Consider the following 17,470-nt stretch of genomic DNA (forward strand, 5'->3'; position numbering starts at 1 on the left):
TTGTGGAGAGGACAACTTCATTGCAGAGGCTGTGTAAAGGGAGCACAGTACCTAAAGTCTTCACTAAGGTGTAGGGGACTGATGTATCCCCTCCCGAGGGCCCACTGTGCTCAGGAGAAGCAGAGAATAGGCCAGGCACGGTGCCTCACGCCTGTAATCCCAGCACTTTGGGAGGCTGAGGCGGGTGGATCACAAGGTCAGGAGATTAAGACCATTCTGGCCAACATGGTGAAACCCCCTCTCTACTAAAAACACAAAAATTAGCTGGGCATGGTGGCCTGCGTCTGTAGTCCCAGCTACTCAGGAGGCTGAGGCAGGAGAATCGCTTGAACCCGGGAGGCAGAGGTTGCAGTGAGCCGAGATCGCACCACTGCACTCCAGCCTGGGTGACAGAGCAAAGCTCTTATCCCCCCGCCAAAAAAAAAAAAAAAAAAAAGAGAAGCAGAGAATAAAGGAGGCCGGTGGCCATCAAAAGGGAGTGGCGGGTGGATGAGAGAGGACATAGGGAGGGAGGTGGGATTGAGAGGGAGGGCAGTGGGTGTTGCTGGGGAGGGTCCCTCACAGTTTGGCTGGGTCCCAGAACTCCCTCCCCCTGAACACCTTGTGGGTGGGTGCCTCTTCTCTGCTCACTTTTGGCTGGGGGTCTGCTGATCTGTGAAACACAGAAAGACTCTCCTCTCTGGCTGTCTCCCAGTTGTGGGGAACCTTTTGATTTCTTAACTATTCCCCTGGGATCCATTCCTCTATTTGCTCATTTTCTAATACTCCCTCTTCATCACCGTGTTATTGGGCCACCGACTCCCACTCCAAAGGCCGACCATGCCCGGAAAGCTCATTAAATGAGTCAGCCTAAGAGAAGGGATCAGAGTCCAGGTCACTTGGAGCTGATGACGGCAGCGAACCTGGCCAAGCCAGCGTGTGCAAGATGCCGGCGCTGCTGGAAACATCGCGTGGAGAAGCGGCCCTCTCATCACCCGGAACAGACAGGGGTGTCAGTAGAGGTTTCCCAACCTGTCACTCATTACTCTAGGGTCTTCTTAGAAGGACAACAAACCCTGTGCCTGCATGGCGCAGTGTTAGGGTACATGGTACCATGTCACTCCCCTGAGCTCAGCCAGACTGCCTGAGGGTTGTGCCCCACTCCACCATTTACTGCTTGTGCCTCAGTTTCCTGATCTGTAAAACGGAAGTTCTAATAGTATCCACCTCATAGGGTTGTTATGAAGACTGCACTACATATATACATATAGCACTGAGAACAGTGCCTGCACAGAGTAAGCTCTACAGAACACTGGCTTTTATTATTGTGATTATTATTATTGCTCTCATTATTACTACTCTTCTCATCTCTAAAGAATGGAATGGGACTGAACGATTTCAAAGGCCTTTCTTTCCCTTCCTGTTCTGTTATTGGAGATGCTCCCTTGCTGTGTGGCCTTGGGCAAGGCCCTTGTCCTCTCTGGGCCGCAAGTTCTTATCTTCTAAGTGAGGTGCTGGGAGTCAAGCCCTCAGAGCCTGAATCTATGAAATAAGGATAAGACGACTCCTAGAGTGGGGTTAATTTGTGATTGCAGCCTCTCCTGGGGATGCTGAATTTCCTTATTTTAAGAATTTACTCAGAACTTAATTCAATTCCTCTCCCCTTTTTGTCTATTGTAACTGCTTATTTCATCTTAGCTAAGATAAATGGTTAAGTAATCAACATAACAGTGTATATTTGTAGTGTGTTTCTAAAGCTCCTATTCACTGAACCAACCACCTTCCTAAGCCTGGATTAATTTATTCTATCATCATTACAACCCTGGGAGGGAGATCATTGTCCCCGTGTTAGAGATGAGGAAATTGAGGCACAGAGAAAAATTAACCCTGGGAGGGAGATTATTGTCCCCGTGTTAGAGATGAGGAAATTGAGGCACAGAGAAAAATTAAGCAACTTGCCCAAGGACACACAAACAGTAAATAGTAAATCCAGATTCAAACCAGGAACCTTGACTCCAGATTCTGTAAGCTTTACCCTGACACTATACCAGCGGTTGGCCTTGAACTTAATTTCTAATTCTACGATGGAAACACTGAGGTAGGAGGCAGGTCTTTACTCCAGACCAGATTGATGACTAGCTGAACCAAGGAAGAGGCAAAAGCACCTCTCCATAAGACATGCTCACCAGTACATGCCAGTTTACCCTTGCCAGTAACTCAGAAGTTACTGCCTCTTTTCATGGCATTGACAGATCCACCCCTTTTCTAGAAATTTCTGAATAACCCGCCTCTTAATTTGCATGTAATTAAAAATGGGTATAAATATGACTGAAACACTGCCCCTGAGCTCCTATTCTCAACACACTGCCTGTAGGGTAGCCCTGCTCTGCAGGAGGAGTCACGGAGCTGTAACACTGCTGACTCAATAAAGCTGTTTTCTTCTACCACTGGTTTGCTCTCTTGCTCTTGAATTCTTTCTTGAACAAAGCCAAGAACCTTCCCAGGCTGAGTCCCAGTTGTGGGGCTTGCCTGCTCTGCATCAACATGATATTGTGCAATTCCTTCCAATGGACTGCTCATAACATTGGTTAATACCACAGAATCTCATCATTGGAGGATAATGTAAGGGTCACCTCCATGGTGTTTTAATTGGGCTGGTCAGGCGACTAATGAGAAGCTGAAGGAAGTTATGGACCCCTTTCCCCCAAAATGTTCATGTCACATCCACACATAAACACACATGCAAGTTTGTCTCTATTTCAGGGGGTGCAAACATCTCAGGCTAAGAACCTCACATAATACTTAATCTCTTGAAACTCTCAATAAGTTTCCTAACTCTCTCATCTTTGCTCCAACTGTCCAGTGATGAGAACCTCTTACCTAAAGGGGCAGTCCAGTAAGATTTGCCTCTGATTGTTAGAAAGTTGCTCTTTCCACAGGACTTATAACACTGATTGGGTCCCAACTCTGCCCACTAGATGTTATGTAGAATCGGTCTAATCTATCTTCCCATGACAATCCTCCATATTTCTGAAGATGTTGGTCACACTATCTCTAGTTCTTCTGGAGTATATGCCTCATCCATCCACTACTTGGTTCATTCTTCCATACATTAGTTTGTCACTATCCCTTTCAAACACCCAAAATTGGTGCAGCCCAGAACACCACAGTCTTCTGGCTGTGGACTGGCTAGCTAGGTGCAGGGCTCTCATTTTTGTTCTGGGCATCATCTTTCCATTCATACAGCCTAAGAGGGCATTACATTTTTAAAATCTTATTTTGAAATATAGCACAACTATGAAGAAGGGCAAAAACAAAAAACAACAATTCAATGAACTATCACAAAGCAAATACCCACATAACCACCCCCTAAATCAAGAACTAGAACTTTGCCCACTTCTGCCTCATCTCCATGACTATCCCCTCCGTCCTCTCCAAAGATAACTTCTATTCTGACTTTTATGGTGATAATCTCTTGCTTTTCTTAGAAGTTCTATCACCTAAATATGTATATGAGTTAATGCTATAGTTAAGCTTTCCTGGTTTTTAAATTTTATATAAATGGAACTATAGAAATAGGCAATCTTTTGTTTCTGACTTATTTCACTAAATGATGTGTTTGTGAGATTCATTCAAGTTGCTATATGTAGTTGTAGTTCATTAATTTTTATTGCTGAAAATATTCCATTTATATGAATATACTACAATTGATTTATCTATTCTATTAAATGGACACATGAATTTTCAGCAATTATAAACAAAGCTAGTATAATCATGTGTTTTGGTCACACATGCATGCATTTAGGTCAGGTATACCTAAAATAACTCCTGTGCGATCAGCTTAGTAGACAATATCAAGCTATATTCCAAAGTGGTTGTACAAATTTATGCTTTTACAAAAAATGTGTACTTTCTGTGTGTGTGTTCCAACTGTTCCATGTTCTCACCAACACTTAGCATTATTAATCTTTTTAATTTTGGCTATTCTCGTGGCTATAAAGTAGCAACTCATTGTGGTTTTAATTTGCATTTCCCTGATGACTAATAAAGTTGAGCCTATTTTCATCTATTTATTTGGCATTTGTTGATTAGAGCTTTTGGCAACCCAGTCCTCATCTGAGTCATACTAAACTTGTAACCAAGTGAAATAAAGTATCTGACATATGATGCTATTTAATCATATCTCCCCTACTGACTTAGGTTGGATTTTGGGTCCCCAGAGCAGGTCTGAACATTCTTAATAATGATGGGCCATATTTCTGGTGTGCCCACTTGTTGCAGGCACTGAGCTATGTGCTTGACATACATAATGTCTCTTAATCCTCACAACCAGCTTACGAAGCTCATACAATTATTACTATGTTCATTTTACATGAGAAGAAACTAAAGTGGAGGAGGCAACTTATCTAAGGTCTCACAACTATTAGGTGGTGTGACCTAGATTCAAATAAACACCCTTAGCCACCATAATAACAATGTGCTTCCAAAGACAGAGACATATGGCTGCATTAAAAAAAAAAACTTAAAAATTGCTAAAAACTGAATAATAAGGCGAACATGTCATTGTCAAAAGGAGAAAATAGTTTCAAAGTATGACAAAGCATTAATGTTCTTCGAATGCGAGATGTTCTTCCAAATTAATAAAAGGACAACCATCTCAATAGAAAATGGCAAAAGGTTTCTGGGGTTAGATAAATCTGGGAATTTCTACTTACTTTTCTGTTCTTGTACCCCAACAATGTATATGACCAAATTTATGACTCTAAGAAGTTCTGCACTAAAAGCTTACTTTAATGCAGAGTTTTCCAAACCTATATGACAAAAATAGATTTTGGCATCCTGAGTAATTATAATTCTTCAGAACATGCTTTGAAACATGTTGAACTCTATTATCACCACGGCTTCCTCTGGTTTCTAGTCTGGTAAAATCTCCAAAAAAGGAAATGAAGTTAGTTTTGTCCAATGTTTCTCAACCTTGATACTCCAGTAGTTCCTTCTTATCTGTGGTTTCGGTTACCCACGGTCAACTGCGGTCCAAATACATTAAATGGAAAATTCCAGAAATAAATAATTCCTAGGTTTTAAAGTGCGCACCATCCTGAGTAGTGTGATGAAATCTTGCACTACCCAGCTCCATTTTGCCCGGGACATGAATCATCGCTGTGTCCAGCACGTCCATGCTGTATACGCAACCCACCCGTTAGCCACTTAGGAGCCATCTCAGTTACTGGATCCATTATCATGGAATGTTCAAGCAACTGTTATTCTACTTCCTAGTGGCCGCAAAGTTCAAGGGCACTGTGCCTGATTTATAAATTAAACTTTATCATAGGTATGTAGAGGAATAAACAGGATGATTCAGAACCATCTGTGGTTTCAGTAATCCACTGGGGGTCTTGGAATGTATCCCCAGCAGATAAGTGGGATCGACTGTATTGACATTTTGGGGCAGTACAATTCTTTGTCGTGGGAAGCTGTCTTATGTACTGTGGATGTTTAGCAGCATCCCTGGCTTCTACCTGGTAGATATCAGTATTACCCCCTCACCGTCCCCAAGTTATAACAAATAAAATTGCCTCCAGACACATCCAAATGCCTCCCGCCCGGGGGCAGATCATTTTCCTCCCAACCACTTGTCTAACCTGACTGACTTCTAAGGAACTTATGGTATCCCCAGGAATATGGACCACTGTCTAAGCACTCCCAAAATGGCATAGAGTTTCACCATATTTTGATTTCTGTTTCTCATGATGTCCACTATTTTTTTGTTTTAATACAAGGGGGTAATTGTTCCATCTCTTGCCTTCTAGTCTTTTTGTGTTTTAGGATTTCTTAAATCTCCAGGCACACCTAACCGCATGCAGTTCCCCTGATGCCAGGTTTCCTCTTACTAGTTGAATTTTCTCCTTTCCTGGGCATGCTCTTAATCACCAGTGCCAACAAAGGCCATGCACTTGTCTTTCTAAATCAAGCCTCAATTCTCCTAGGATGCCTTTTCCATCTAGGTGGAATAAAGTTCTTTCCTCTAAGCCTCATACCCTCTGCACAGCCTTCTACCGGGCCCCCAACAACACATTATGCATATTTACGTGACTATCTCCACAATTCCTTGAGGACAGGGACTGGGTCCTATTGATTTTCCAATTCTCAGCATAGAGTAGGCACCACAAGTATAAAAGAACAAAGGAGTGAAGTATAATTTAGGATAGGCCAGCAATTGCATCCGTGGGGGCCTGGGTAGATTTCAAGCAACACTGAGCTCATTGACAGCCTCCTTACCAGCTTTCTTCTAGAAACGTTCTCTTTGCTTGTCTCCAGGAGGACAGTCTTCACTCCCAAGATAAGGTAAATTTACCACAGGTACCAGCTTTGTTTTTCTCTCTCTCAGCTATGAACATGACATCATTTGCTTCGTCAACTTGGTCTAGACTGTTACTGCAAGTTTTCTCATTCCAAACATAAGGAGAAAAGACCTTTTCCCTTGATCTCAGCATTTTTGCAAACCTCAGTTTATTCTGGTCTGTGTCACTTTTTTTTTTAATCCTTGGAGTGCGCCCTCCTTTCCATGTTTTGGGAGGCCCTTCTGGACCTGAGTTTCTCATCTCTTTATTTCCTTCTTTTTATGTCCTGTTGGGGATTACTTTAAGCTTTAGGCACAGAGTTTAATTCTTGGGAATGCTTTGACTTTACCAGATCTGTCCAAGATGGTGGCAGTGGGTGGAGAGAAAGATACAGGTCAGAGAAACATTAACAAGGGGCAATTGACAAGACTTGGAGACCATTTGGACATGGAGGAGGGGGAGATGACTCCCAGATTTCTGTTTTGAGGCAACTGAATGATTGGTGGTGCCTGCTGCAGAGATGGAGGTCACAGGAGGAAGCAGAGGAGGAGGAGAAGGAGGGAGGTGAGGGTGTCTGGGAAGATGCTGAGCCTGGTCTGGGATGTTTAGGCTCTGAGGTTTCCTTGGGAGACAAAGTAGAGATGTAGAGGACATAACTGGATATAAGAGCCTGATGCTCTGGGAAGGAAAAAGGTGATTCAGGATTCGGGAGTCTGTTGGCATGCAGATGGCAGTTGAAGCTGAGGTAGTTGACAAGAGCACTCAGGGATTGTGTGCAGATGGAATAGCCATGGTTAGGGATGATGCAGGAAGAAAAGTTCTCGAAGGAGAACAAGAAGGAGTGGCCAGAGACAGAGAGGAGGAAAGCCAGGAGAGGAGCATGCACCAGAGGCCACTATAAGGAGAGTTTGGGACAGAAGGATGGCCAGCCACCGTAAATGATAGCGAGAGGTGGATTCCAATAAGGACAGAAAAGTGCCTGCTGAATTAGCAACAGAGGATCCTTGGAGACCACTGAGAGGACAGCTTTAGTGGAGTGGAGGGGGCTGGAGACATATGCATGGGTGGAAGAAGCAGTGGGAGGTGAGGGAATTGGGGGGCAACATAGGATGTTGGCTAAAGAGAGGTTCATTCATTCATCCACCCAAGCAAGAAGTGGGGCAGAGGGGCTCCTGTGTACCAGGTGCCACTCAGGGCTCTGGGATACAGCAGTGGAAAACCAGGCAGAACTTCCTGCCCTCAAGGTGTGTACTTTCTAGAGAGATATATTCTGAAGGGAGGACTCTTTTTAAAAGATAGTTATTAGAATTATCATTTGACTGATGAGGAAACCAAGAGAAGTTAGACGGTAACTCGCCCAAGTTTATGAAGATGTCCAAGCTATGGGTCATGCCCTGATCTGCCTGACCCATTCCTTTTGTTTTGATTTTTCTTTTCTTTTTTTTTTTTTTTTTGAGACTGAATTTCACTCTTGTTGCCCAGGCTGGAGTGCAATGGCACGATCTCGGCTAACCGCAACTCCGCCTCCTGGGTTCAAGCGATTCTTGCCGCAGCTTTCCAAGTAGCTGGGATTACAGGCATGCGCCACCATGCCTGGCTAATTTTTGTATTTTTAGTAGAGACGGGGTTTCTCCATGTTGGTCAGGCTGGTCTCTAACTCCCGACCTCAGGTGATTCACCCTCTTTGGCCTCCCAAAGTTCTGGGATTACAGGCGTGAGCCACCATGCCCGGCTGACCCATTCCTTTATAGGCTGCCCGAAGGGAATGGAGTTCAGGCATACAAAAGGTATAACAGGGTGGGGAAAACTATAGATGTGAGGTGAAGAATTATTATTCATGTCTGGGTGGACCTACTCAAAGAAAGGTGTCTGTCTACTTGGACTCACATTGTTTAGCTCCAGCTGTACTTTATCTAGGACCCACTGTGTTGGGCATTGTGTCTGGGCTCAAGTCCCCTCCAATGTGAGTGGCAGGTACTGAGATCCACATGTTCCCACTTGTTTCTGAGCCAGAGGCTTGAGAGGCAAACTGTGGGAGACTCCCAGTGCCCCCTTTCCTGTGAGACTCTGATGCACATGGTTTGATTGGGGCTAAACCATCTCTGCCTCCCATTGTTGAGGCCAAGTACATTGATCCAAGCAAGGTTCCATGGGATTAGATACAGAGGTGCTGGACAAAAAGAGGGTCTTTATCCTTTGGGGATGGTGAGCTTAGGGACCAGGTTGGGTGGCTCACAGCCATTTTGACCCTCTGAAGAAAATGCCAAGTAGAGATGAACAGAGCCAAGAGATAAAGAGGGAGATCGAGCTCTATTTCATTCGAACTCCTGGATCCAGCTCTGCTGGAATCTACCAAGAACTATCTCAGACATCCTAATATCTTGAACATTTTGACACTTGCAACTGAAGGAGTCTGACCAATATAGTTTGTCAGGATGTTATTTGTGACTGTGTGAGATATATTATATTACTGACTTTTGCAGTTAACTGACTCCGGGGGCTTCTTCCATGAAGCCAGATGTGTTTGCCATTTTCTAGGTGTCAGCAGCCCTACAGTGATTGATATGGTTTGCATTTGGGTCCCCACCCAAATCTCATGTCAAACTGTAATCCCCAGTGTTGGAAGAGGGGCCTGGTGGGAGGTGATTGGATCAGGGGGTGGATTTTCCCCTTGCTGTTCTTGTAATAGTGAGTGAGTTCTCACGAGATCTGGTTGTTTAAAAGTGCGTAGCATTTTGGCCAGGTGTGGTGGCTCACGCCTATAATCCCAACACTTTTGGAGGCCATGATCACTTGATGTCAGGAGTTTGAGACTAGCCTGGCCAACATGGTGAAACCCAGTCTTTATTAAAAATACAAAAATTAGCCATGTGTTGTGGCACACACCTGTAGTCCCAGCTACTTGGGAGGCTGAGGCATGAGAATCACTTTAACCTGGGAGGTGGAGGTTGTAGTGAGCCGAGATCACGCTACTTCACTCCAGCCTGGGTGACAGAGTGAGGCTCTGTCTCAAAAACAAAATAAAGTGTGTAGCACCTCCCCTTTGTCTCTCTTCCTCCTGCTCCAGGCATGTAAGACAGGCCTGCTTCCCTTTCCTGTAAGTTTTCCTTGTAAGTTTCCTGAGGCCTCCCCAGCCATGCTTCCCATACAGCCTGTGGAGCCACAGCCATTAAACCTCTTTTCTTTAAAATTACCCAGTTTCAGGTATTTCTTTATAGCAGTGTGAGAATGGACTAATAAAGTGATGAGTAAGACATGGGCTTGCAACATGGCTGTGGAGATGATGACAGCAAGCCCTCACAAAAGAATTACGCTCAATAAAATGCTCTACATCTCTTTCTCTTCAGTCACAATCATAGAGAATGATTAGTTAGCAATTCCAGGTAGGGTTTGGCAAGGATGGACTGAACTGGAGAGATGTTCTGTGCACCAGGAGCTCTGAGGAAGGTGGGCTGGGAGGGAAGGAGATGTACTGTGGATTCTTTTTAACACTCTGTTCTGGGTGCCTGTGCTAAGGGGTTGATGGGTGACAGAGGGAGATAGGAACAGGTAGTCTGGGGAACAGGTAGTCTGGGGAATCTCTGGGTGTGTCCACTGTGAGTAGAAGGGCTGTTTCTCATACCTTTCCCATTCCAGCGTGGGCATGTCCCAGCTTGACTACTACCGGGAAATGTGGGGCTGTGACCTGAAAGAGACAAGAATAAGTCACTCTTAACATCTCAGAGCATTGCCACCAAGGCTCTGGGTGCTGCTTGTTCCATAGAAAGATCCATTCATCTGATATGGTCGGGAATCCCCACAAGAATGCTTTGACAGATGGTCACCCAGCCATGGCCCAAACACCCTCAACGTCAGTGCTTTTGGCTTCCAAAGGAAGCTCTGAGCTCTTAAGACCAGCTTGTCTGGGGCACCCATCAATCTGCAGACAACGGAGTGGGACAAACCGACTGGTTTCCAATCTTGGCTTTACCACTGTGCAACTTTAGGCAAGTCATTGCGTTGACCCGTGCCTCAGTCCCCTCATTTGTCAAATGAAGACGATAATAATAGTATCCCATGGGGTTGCTGTGAGGATTGAGTTATTACATGTGTGGCACTCAGCGAATGGAAGCTTAATTATTCCTGGCATACTCCTGTCTTACATTATTCTTTTTTTTTTTTTGAGATGAAGTCTTGCTCTTGTTGCCCAGGCTGGAGTACAATGGCGCGATCTCAGCTCACTGCAACCTTTGCCTCCAGGGTTCAAGTGATTCTCCTGCCTCAGCCTCCCAAGTAGCTGGGATTACAGGTGCCTGCCACCATGCCTGGCTAAGTTTTGTATTTCTAGTAGAGATGGGGTTTCACCATGTTGGCCAGGCTGGTCTTGAACTCCTGACCTCAGGGGATCCGCCCACGTCTGTCTCCTGAATTGCTAGGATTACAGGTGTGAGCCACCACGCCCGGCCCATTATTCTTTCAAATAACACTTCAACCACCTGAAAACTTTCATTACTTCCCTTAAGCCTCCCCAGGCCACCATACGAGGCTGCTTAATAATAGCGGCCATGTCTGCCTCTGGCACAAGCATTTATTGACTGCACCACATAGGCTCCGTGCTAAGCAACTGCTCTGCGTCGCCTCCCTTAGGAAGCCACACTTGAGGACAGCAGCCTTGCCGGGTTGGTTCCCTGCTGCACCCCCAGCTCCTAGAACACGGCCTGATCCAGGGAAGGTGCTCGATACTGAATCTGTCCTTCAATCAGGCCTCTCAGCAAGACCTAGGAGGTATGCATGCTTCTCCCTCTGACACAAGTGAGACAGTCGGGCTGGAAAGATTGTATACTTCCCCACACACACCATCACTTAACCAGTGAGCTACGAAGCCAGGACTCAGGCCTGAGCTTTGCTTTCCCCCTTTCATGTTGTTCGTGCGTTTTTTGAGAGTGTTTTCTTGATTTCTAGAAGTACATTTTGCATTGCTTGAGGGCAAAGGTTATCCCTCCCAGTTATGTACTAATAACATAACTTCCTTCCATGTGGACCATTCCCAACTGGGGACCATCCTGACCCCTTCTCCTCGGCTGTCCATGGACAGCACTGTTTGTCCTCTTACACTGGGGGCACCGAAGGAACCCAGCCTTGCCCTCTTGATGTCTCTTGCCTGGTCTGTCCTGTAGTAGCTGCTGAGCCTCTGCAGAAGGCCGCCTGTGCGTCACAAAGCCATTCAGTGGCCCTCATCTCATTTTACCCCCACACTGGCCTTATAAGGCAACCAGGGAAAGTATTTTAATCACCATTTTACAGATAAGAAAATTGAGACTCAAGTCAGTTGCTGGGAAGGGGTGGAGCTGGGACTTGAACTTGGGTCTGTCAGACTCCCAGCTTGGTGTGAACAGTTCCCTTTTAGTCTAGCACAAGAGTGGCCTGCAGTAGACTTTAAATAATTTTTTTTTTGAGACAGAGTCTCACTCTGTTGCCCAGGCTGAAGTGCAGTGGCACGATCTTGGCCCACTGCAATCTCTGCCTCCTGGGTTCAAGCGATTCTCCTGCCTCAGCTTCCCGATTAGCAGGAATTACAGGCATGCGCCACCATGCCTGGCTAATTTTTGTATTTTTAGTAGAGACTGGGTTTCGCCATGTTGGTCAGGCTGATTTTGAACTCCTGAACTCAGGTGATCCGCCTGCCTCAGCCTCCCAAAGTGCTAGGATTCCAGCCCCGGAAGCCACTGCGCCCAGCCATAATTTTTTTTTTCTTGATTTCAGGCTAAAACTTACCACACCCTGGTGTCTATGGTGAATACATACATGTTAAAAAAACAGCAACATTTGATTTTGATTCCAAAAGCAATAAGTACTCACTATAAAAACTTTGGAAAATATGATAAGATTAATTGAAAGAACCTCATCAATTACCTTATTGATTGATATATATCAATTACCTTAAGTATAAAGAAGTCAATAAAAATCATCCTCAGACTGCTAACAGTTTTGGTTTATTATCTGCTGCTCTTTTAAAAAAATCTATATTGAGGTTTTCCCTTGATTTGTTCTGTTTTTACAAAATTGGGAGTATAGTGGATATCCAGTCTTGGTTCTTGCTCTTTCCACTTAATATTATGTGATGAGAATACTCCTGGTAGTTATTACTTGTTAACTTATAATTATGAAATATTTCACAGATGGAAAAAGCCTTAAAGAGCAATACTACAGACATCAGCTTGCTTAAGAAATAAAACATTGCTTAGACAGCTGAAGCCCCTGATGTACTTCTTTTTTTTTTTTTTTTTTTTGAGGCAGAGTCTTGCTTTGTCGCCCAGGCTGGACCGCAGTGGCGCGATCTCGGCTCACTGCAAGCTCCGCCTCCCGGGCTCACGCCATTCTCCTGCCTCAGCCTCCCAAGTAGCTGGGACTACAGGCGCCTGCCACCACGCCTGGCTAATATCTTGTATTTTCAGTTGAGATGGGGTTTCACCTTGTTAGCCAGAATGTTCTCGATCTCCTGACCTCGTGATCCGCCTGCCTTGGCCTCCCAAAGTGCTGGGATTACAGGTGTGAGCCACCGGGTCCAGCCTCCTTTGCCATTTTTTACTTTGACTTGTTGGAAAAACATTCTTTTTAGAACCACGTATGGGCTGGCAAGACTCCGGGCTAGTGCTGGGGACACAGAAGAGGTAATTTAGGGCCAGATTATTGGGGACCTTTGAAACCAAAGAGGGGAGTTCAGGTTGCTTGGATGGACAGTGGGGAAGCAGGATAGTTCTGGAACTGGGGAGTGACCTGCCAGCTGTGGGCAGGATGGATTTGTGCTAGTGGTGACTGAAGGGCCAGGGGCCAGTTTGGAATTGATTCTAAAGACACTAAATGCCACCGGTTGGGCCTGGACTGGGAAGAGATGGTAGAGGGGGTAGGAGCACTCCCAGAGCTTTTCTTTTCTTTTCTTTTCTTTTTTTTTTTTGTGACACTTCTCTATTGAAATAATAGTATTAAAATGACCAGAGAAATTCAAGACAAAAATTGTCTATAATCTCACTGTCTAACCAAATCAGTGTTTGCATTGGTCCATGTTACCTTATAATTTTTATATGTCCAATAAAACCCCCAGGATACTTTACAACAATATTAGAGGTAGAATTTTGCATCTATCTTTCTCACTTAATATTATACCATAAGTGTTTTCTTATTTTTGCTACAGATGTTTTTATTTTCTTCTATCTTCCCCCACTCCCCTTCTCCAGACCAGGTAACTAATCTCACCTCCTCAGTGTGTCTGGGGTGTATTCCTCCCCATCCCTCACCACGTGCAATCTTTGCAAACATGTATGCATGGATATGGCTGAGGCTGATGTTTGTATTTTTGAAAATAGCTCTTATCTCTTAACATCACACCATATACACCCCTCCTCCCATGTCAATAAAGATAGTCCTATCCCGATAGTTTTTTGTTTTGTTTTGTTTGTTTGTTTGTTTTTGGAGACAAGAGTCTTGCTCTGTTGCCAGGCTGGAGTGCAGAGACATGATCTCAGCTCACTGCAACCTCCAACTCCCTGGTTCAAGCGATTCTCCTGCCTCAGCCTCCTGAGTAGCTGGGATTACAGGCATGCACCACCACACCCAGCTAATTTTTGTATTTTTAGTAGAGACGGGGTTTCATCATGTTGGCCAGAATGGTCTTCATCTCCTGACCTTGTGATCCACTTGCCTCAGCCTCCCAAAGTGCTGGGATTACAGGCGTGAGCCACTGCGCCCAGCCAATCCTGATAGTTTTAATAATAGCTGCACCATCTACACATGTACACATGCACTGGTTTCCTATTAACAGACATTTGTGTTATTCATTCTCTCTCTCTCTCTCCGCTACTATAAACAAGACTTCATTAAACATCTTTGTACACATGTCCTTATGGGCTAGTGTTTTAATTCCTCCAGGCCAGGCCAGGAGATTTTCAAAGGGAGAACCAGCAGAATTTGGAGACATTCTTTTTTTTTTTTTTGAGATGGAGTCTCGCTCTGTCGCCCAGGCTTCTATTTCTAAAGTCAGTTGTTAGAGCTCAAGAAATGAAACTGGATGCCACGGCATTGCATACGGGGTGAATCACCCACCATATTACCTCCAGGCTAAAAATGACTGTATTTATTGTCATGTAAGGGCCAGAAATGGGACGAGGCACTTTATGGATGGTAGCATCCTTTCCCTCCCCCATGTTATAGATAAGAAAACACAGCGCTGGCCGGGCACAGTGGCTCACGCCTGTAATCCCAGCACTTTGGGAGGCCAAGGCGGGAGGATCACAAGGTCAGGAGATGGAGATCATCCTGGCTAACATGGTGAAATCCCATCTCTACTAAAAATACACATACACAAAAAAAGTAGCCAGGTGTGGTGGCGGGCACCTGTAGTCCTGGCTACTAGGGAGGCTGAGGCAGGGGAATGGCGTCAATCCAGGAGGTGGAGCTTTCAGTGAGCCAAGATCGTGCCACTGCACTCCAGCCTGGGAGACAGAGCGAGACTCCGTCTCAAAAAAAGGAAAGAAAACACAGCCCTTTGCCCGAAGCCAGACAGTGAAGACAGTGCTGCTGCCCTGCGGCCACCCCACTTCCCAAGCTGTTCAAATGGGTGTCGAAAGCCATTCCCATTTCTACCCCTTTGCAACATGCCAGCCCCTCCCCAAACACAGACAGGTCACAGAGGACAAAAAACATCTTGCCGGCTATTTTCTGTCTTCCCTTCCCAACAATAGCTTTATTTAGTTCCCCTGGGGATGCCGAGGTCTGCATCAGCCTCTCACAGGCTCCCTGTCCTGATCACATGCCCCGGGCACTCCAGAGTGCAGCACTGCCCAGTGGCGTAAGAGACCTGACATCCTGTCAGAAGGGGCAGACCAATTTTGGAAAACAGAGATCCCCACCCAGATAAGGGCTTTATTCAAAAGAACCCAAAGAAACCAAAATAAGCGGGGGTAGCCCAGTGCCCATGCTGGGTGTTCCCTTGGGAGGATTAGAGATGGGAGTGGAAGCCCAGGTCAGCCTAGTCACAGCTGCATCCTCAAGTCACAGAGTCAGAGAACCAGGACTTTCGAGTGGCTTGGGCAGCCTCCCACCAAATGAGGCAACTCCTCCTATGTTCTTGACTCTGAAGATTTAAATAGGTAGAGTCTGGTCCTATGTAAGTGATGGGAAAATCAAGATCGAGAAGAATCTGGAGGAAGAAATCAAGGACTGAAGTCTGGGAAGACTTCCAGGAGGAGCTGGCCTCCATTCCCTGGCTCCAAGGCTCTGCCTGATCCAGCTGTCCCCCATGCCTTCTGTTTCATCTCATGTGTCTCCCTCCTCCTCCTCAGCCCAACCCCTAACTCCCAGTTACAGCCCACTGACCTTTCAGTTCTTTACTGAATGTGCCGCACTTCCTCCAGCCACGGTCTTTGCATAAGCTGTTCCCTGTTTCCCTGAGATACCCTCCCTCACACTCTTTTCTAGGCCAATCCCGTCTCACACTCATGTCTCCGTTGAAATTCTGTCCCTGAAAAGCCCTCCCTGGCCACTGGTCTCCAGTAGGCGCTTCCTGTTATCTTCTCTATCTCACTCTTAGAGTTCTCCTTTCCTAGCTCTAGACACCATTTAGAATTATACATTCATGACCGGGCACCGTGGCTCACGCCTGTAATCCCAGCACTTTGGGAGGCCGAGGTGGGCAGATGACGAGGTCAGGAGATCGAGACCATCCTGGTTAACACGGTGAAAACCCGTCTCTACTAAAAATACAAAAAATTAGCCTGGCGTGGTGGCGGGCGCCTGTAGTCCCAGCTACTCGGGAGGCTGAGGTGGGAGAATGGCGTGAACCCGGGAGGCTGAGCTTGCAGTGAGCCGAGATTGCGCCACTGCACTCCAGCCTGGGCGATAGAGCAAGACTCCATCTCAAAAAAAAAGAATTATACATTCATCATTTTTAAAAATTATTTGTTTCTCCACTCCGCATAGGTGGTCTGAGGACAGGAACCTTTACTTGTTTTGTTTACCACTGCGTCTCTAGACTCTCCACAAGGCCCGGCACACAGGAAGCGCGTTTGTTGAATGCGTATTAGACGAAGTCTCCCACAACAAGCGGGAGAAGTCATATGTGAACAGGCAGAGTCAGGAGGAATGTGGTGATTCGAGTGGAAGGTTTGTTGGGGATGCAGCCAGAATTAGGGCGGACAGATCAGGAATGGCAAGCTTGGGAGGGGCCTGGCACCAGAGGTAGGAGTTTGAACTGTGTTTCATGGATACCAGGCAGCCGTCGAGGGTTTGGATGCAATGGGGTAGACACCTGTAGAGCAGGCTTTAGGAAGAGTTCTCTGGAGGCTGTGGAAACAACAGCTCGTATCTCTTGAGCCCTTAGTGTGTGCCACGCATGGGGCTAAGCACTTTACATATATCGTCCCACGTAAGCCTCCTGACACTTCTTCTATGAGGTAGCTCCTATCTTTATTCCATTTTACATACATAGAAATAAAGGCAAAGAGAGGTGAAGTTTTTGGCCTAAGATCAGTCAGCAAGAAAGTGGAGGAGCTAGGATTCAGCCAGAGCCACCCGCCCCTGCTCCCTCCTGCATGGTGCCGCCTCTGGACAACTATGATCATCCAGCACTTCCCCTGCGCCCAGAACTGGAGCACGTGGGTGGAGGCCAGCAGACCTGTTAGGACAAGACTGGCTGCAGTCATCACCGGGCAGGGCAGGGCAAGGTGGTAGCAGCATGAACACTGGTAGAAGGACGCCAGTTCACTTCTGGCTCCCACATTTACAGTTGTGAGCTTGGGTAAGTCATCGACCACTCTGTGACTCAGTTTCCTCATGCCCCAAATAGGAAGATCACTTGAATCCCACCAGATTGATGGGAGGAATGGACATTATAATAGATTTCGGTCACTGAGGAGTTGGTCAGCGGATGGTTCTTGCTAGCGGAGAGGCGCAAATGAACTTAGAGGATGCCCAGGGCCTGGCCTGGAGTAGGACGGCAGTCTGCCCTTGCTCTCATCTCCTCCACATCTATGATCTCAGGGGTATGGCAGCAAGGGTGGGCCGGGGGATGTCAAAGGCTGATCTGTTATTCCTTGGAAGCAGGAAGGGAAGGGAAGGGGAAGGAAGCCTGAGGCCTAGGTTGTGAACAGGGAGCGTGTTACGAAGCCTTTGACAGA

The 17,470-nt window shown here is 46.1% G+C and overlaps 1 protein-coding gene across 5 annotated transcripts in view; it reads right to left on the bottom strand.

The window, feature by feature from the left end:
* SYN3 (synapsin III) overlaps nucleotides 1-17,470 on the bottom strand; it is a 545,948-nt gene that overhangs the window by 72,922 nt on the left and 455,556 nt on the right. For 4 of the 5 annotated variants that reach the window (XM_054469879.2, XM_063663289.1, XM_054469878.2 and 1 more), the window contains exon 7: nucleotides 9,943-10,005. The exons of the other annotated variant lie outside the window; for it this stretch is intronic. In XM_054469879.2, the coding sequence (XP_054325854.1) occupies nucleotides 9,943-10,005 (63 nt within the window). The remainder of the gene's footprint in view (nucleotides 1-9,942; nucleotides 10,006-17,470) is intronic. 5 annotated transcript variants of the gene reach the window in all.

Source organism: Pongo pygmaeus, chromosome 23, assembly GCF_028885625.2.
Source record: "Pongo pygmaeus isolate AG05252 chromosome 23, NHGRI_mPonPyg2-v2.0_pri, whole genome shotgun sequence".
NCBI classification, from domain to species: Eukaryota; Metazoa; Chordata; class Mammalia; order Primates; family Hominidae; genus Pongo; species Pongo pygmaeus.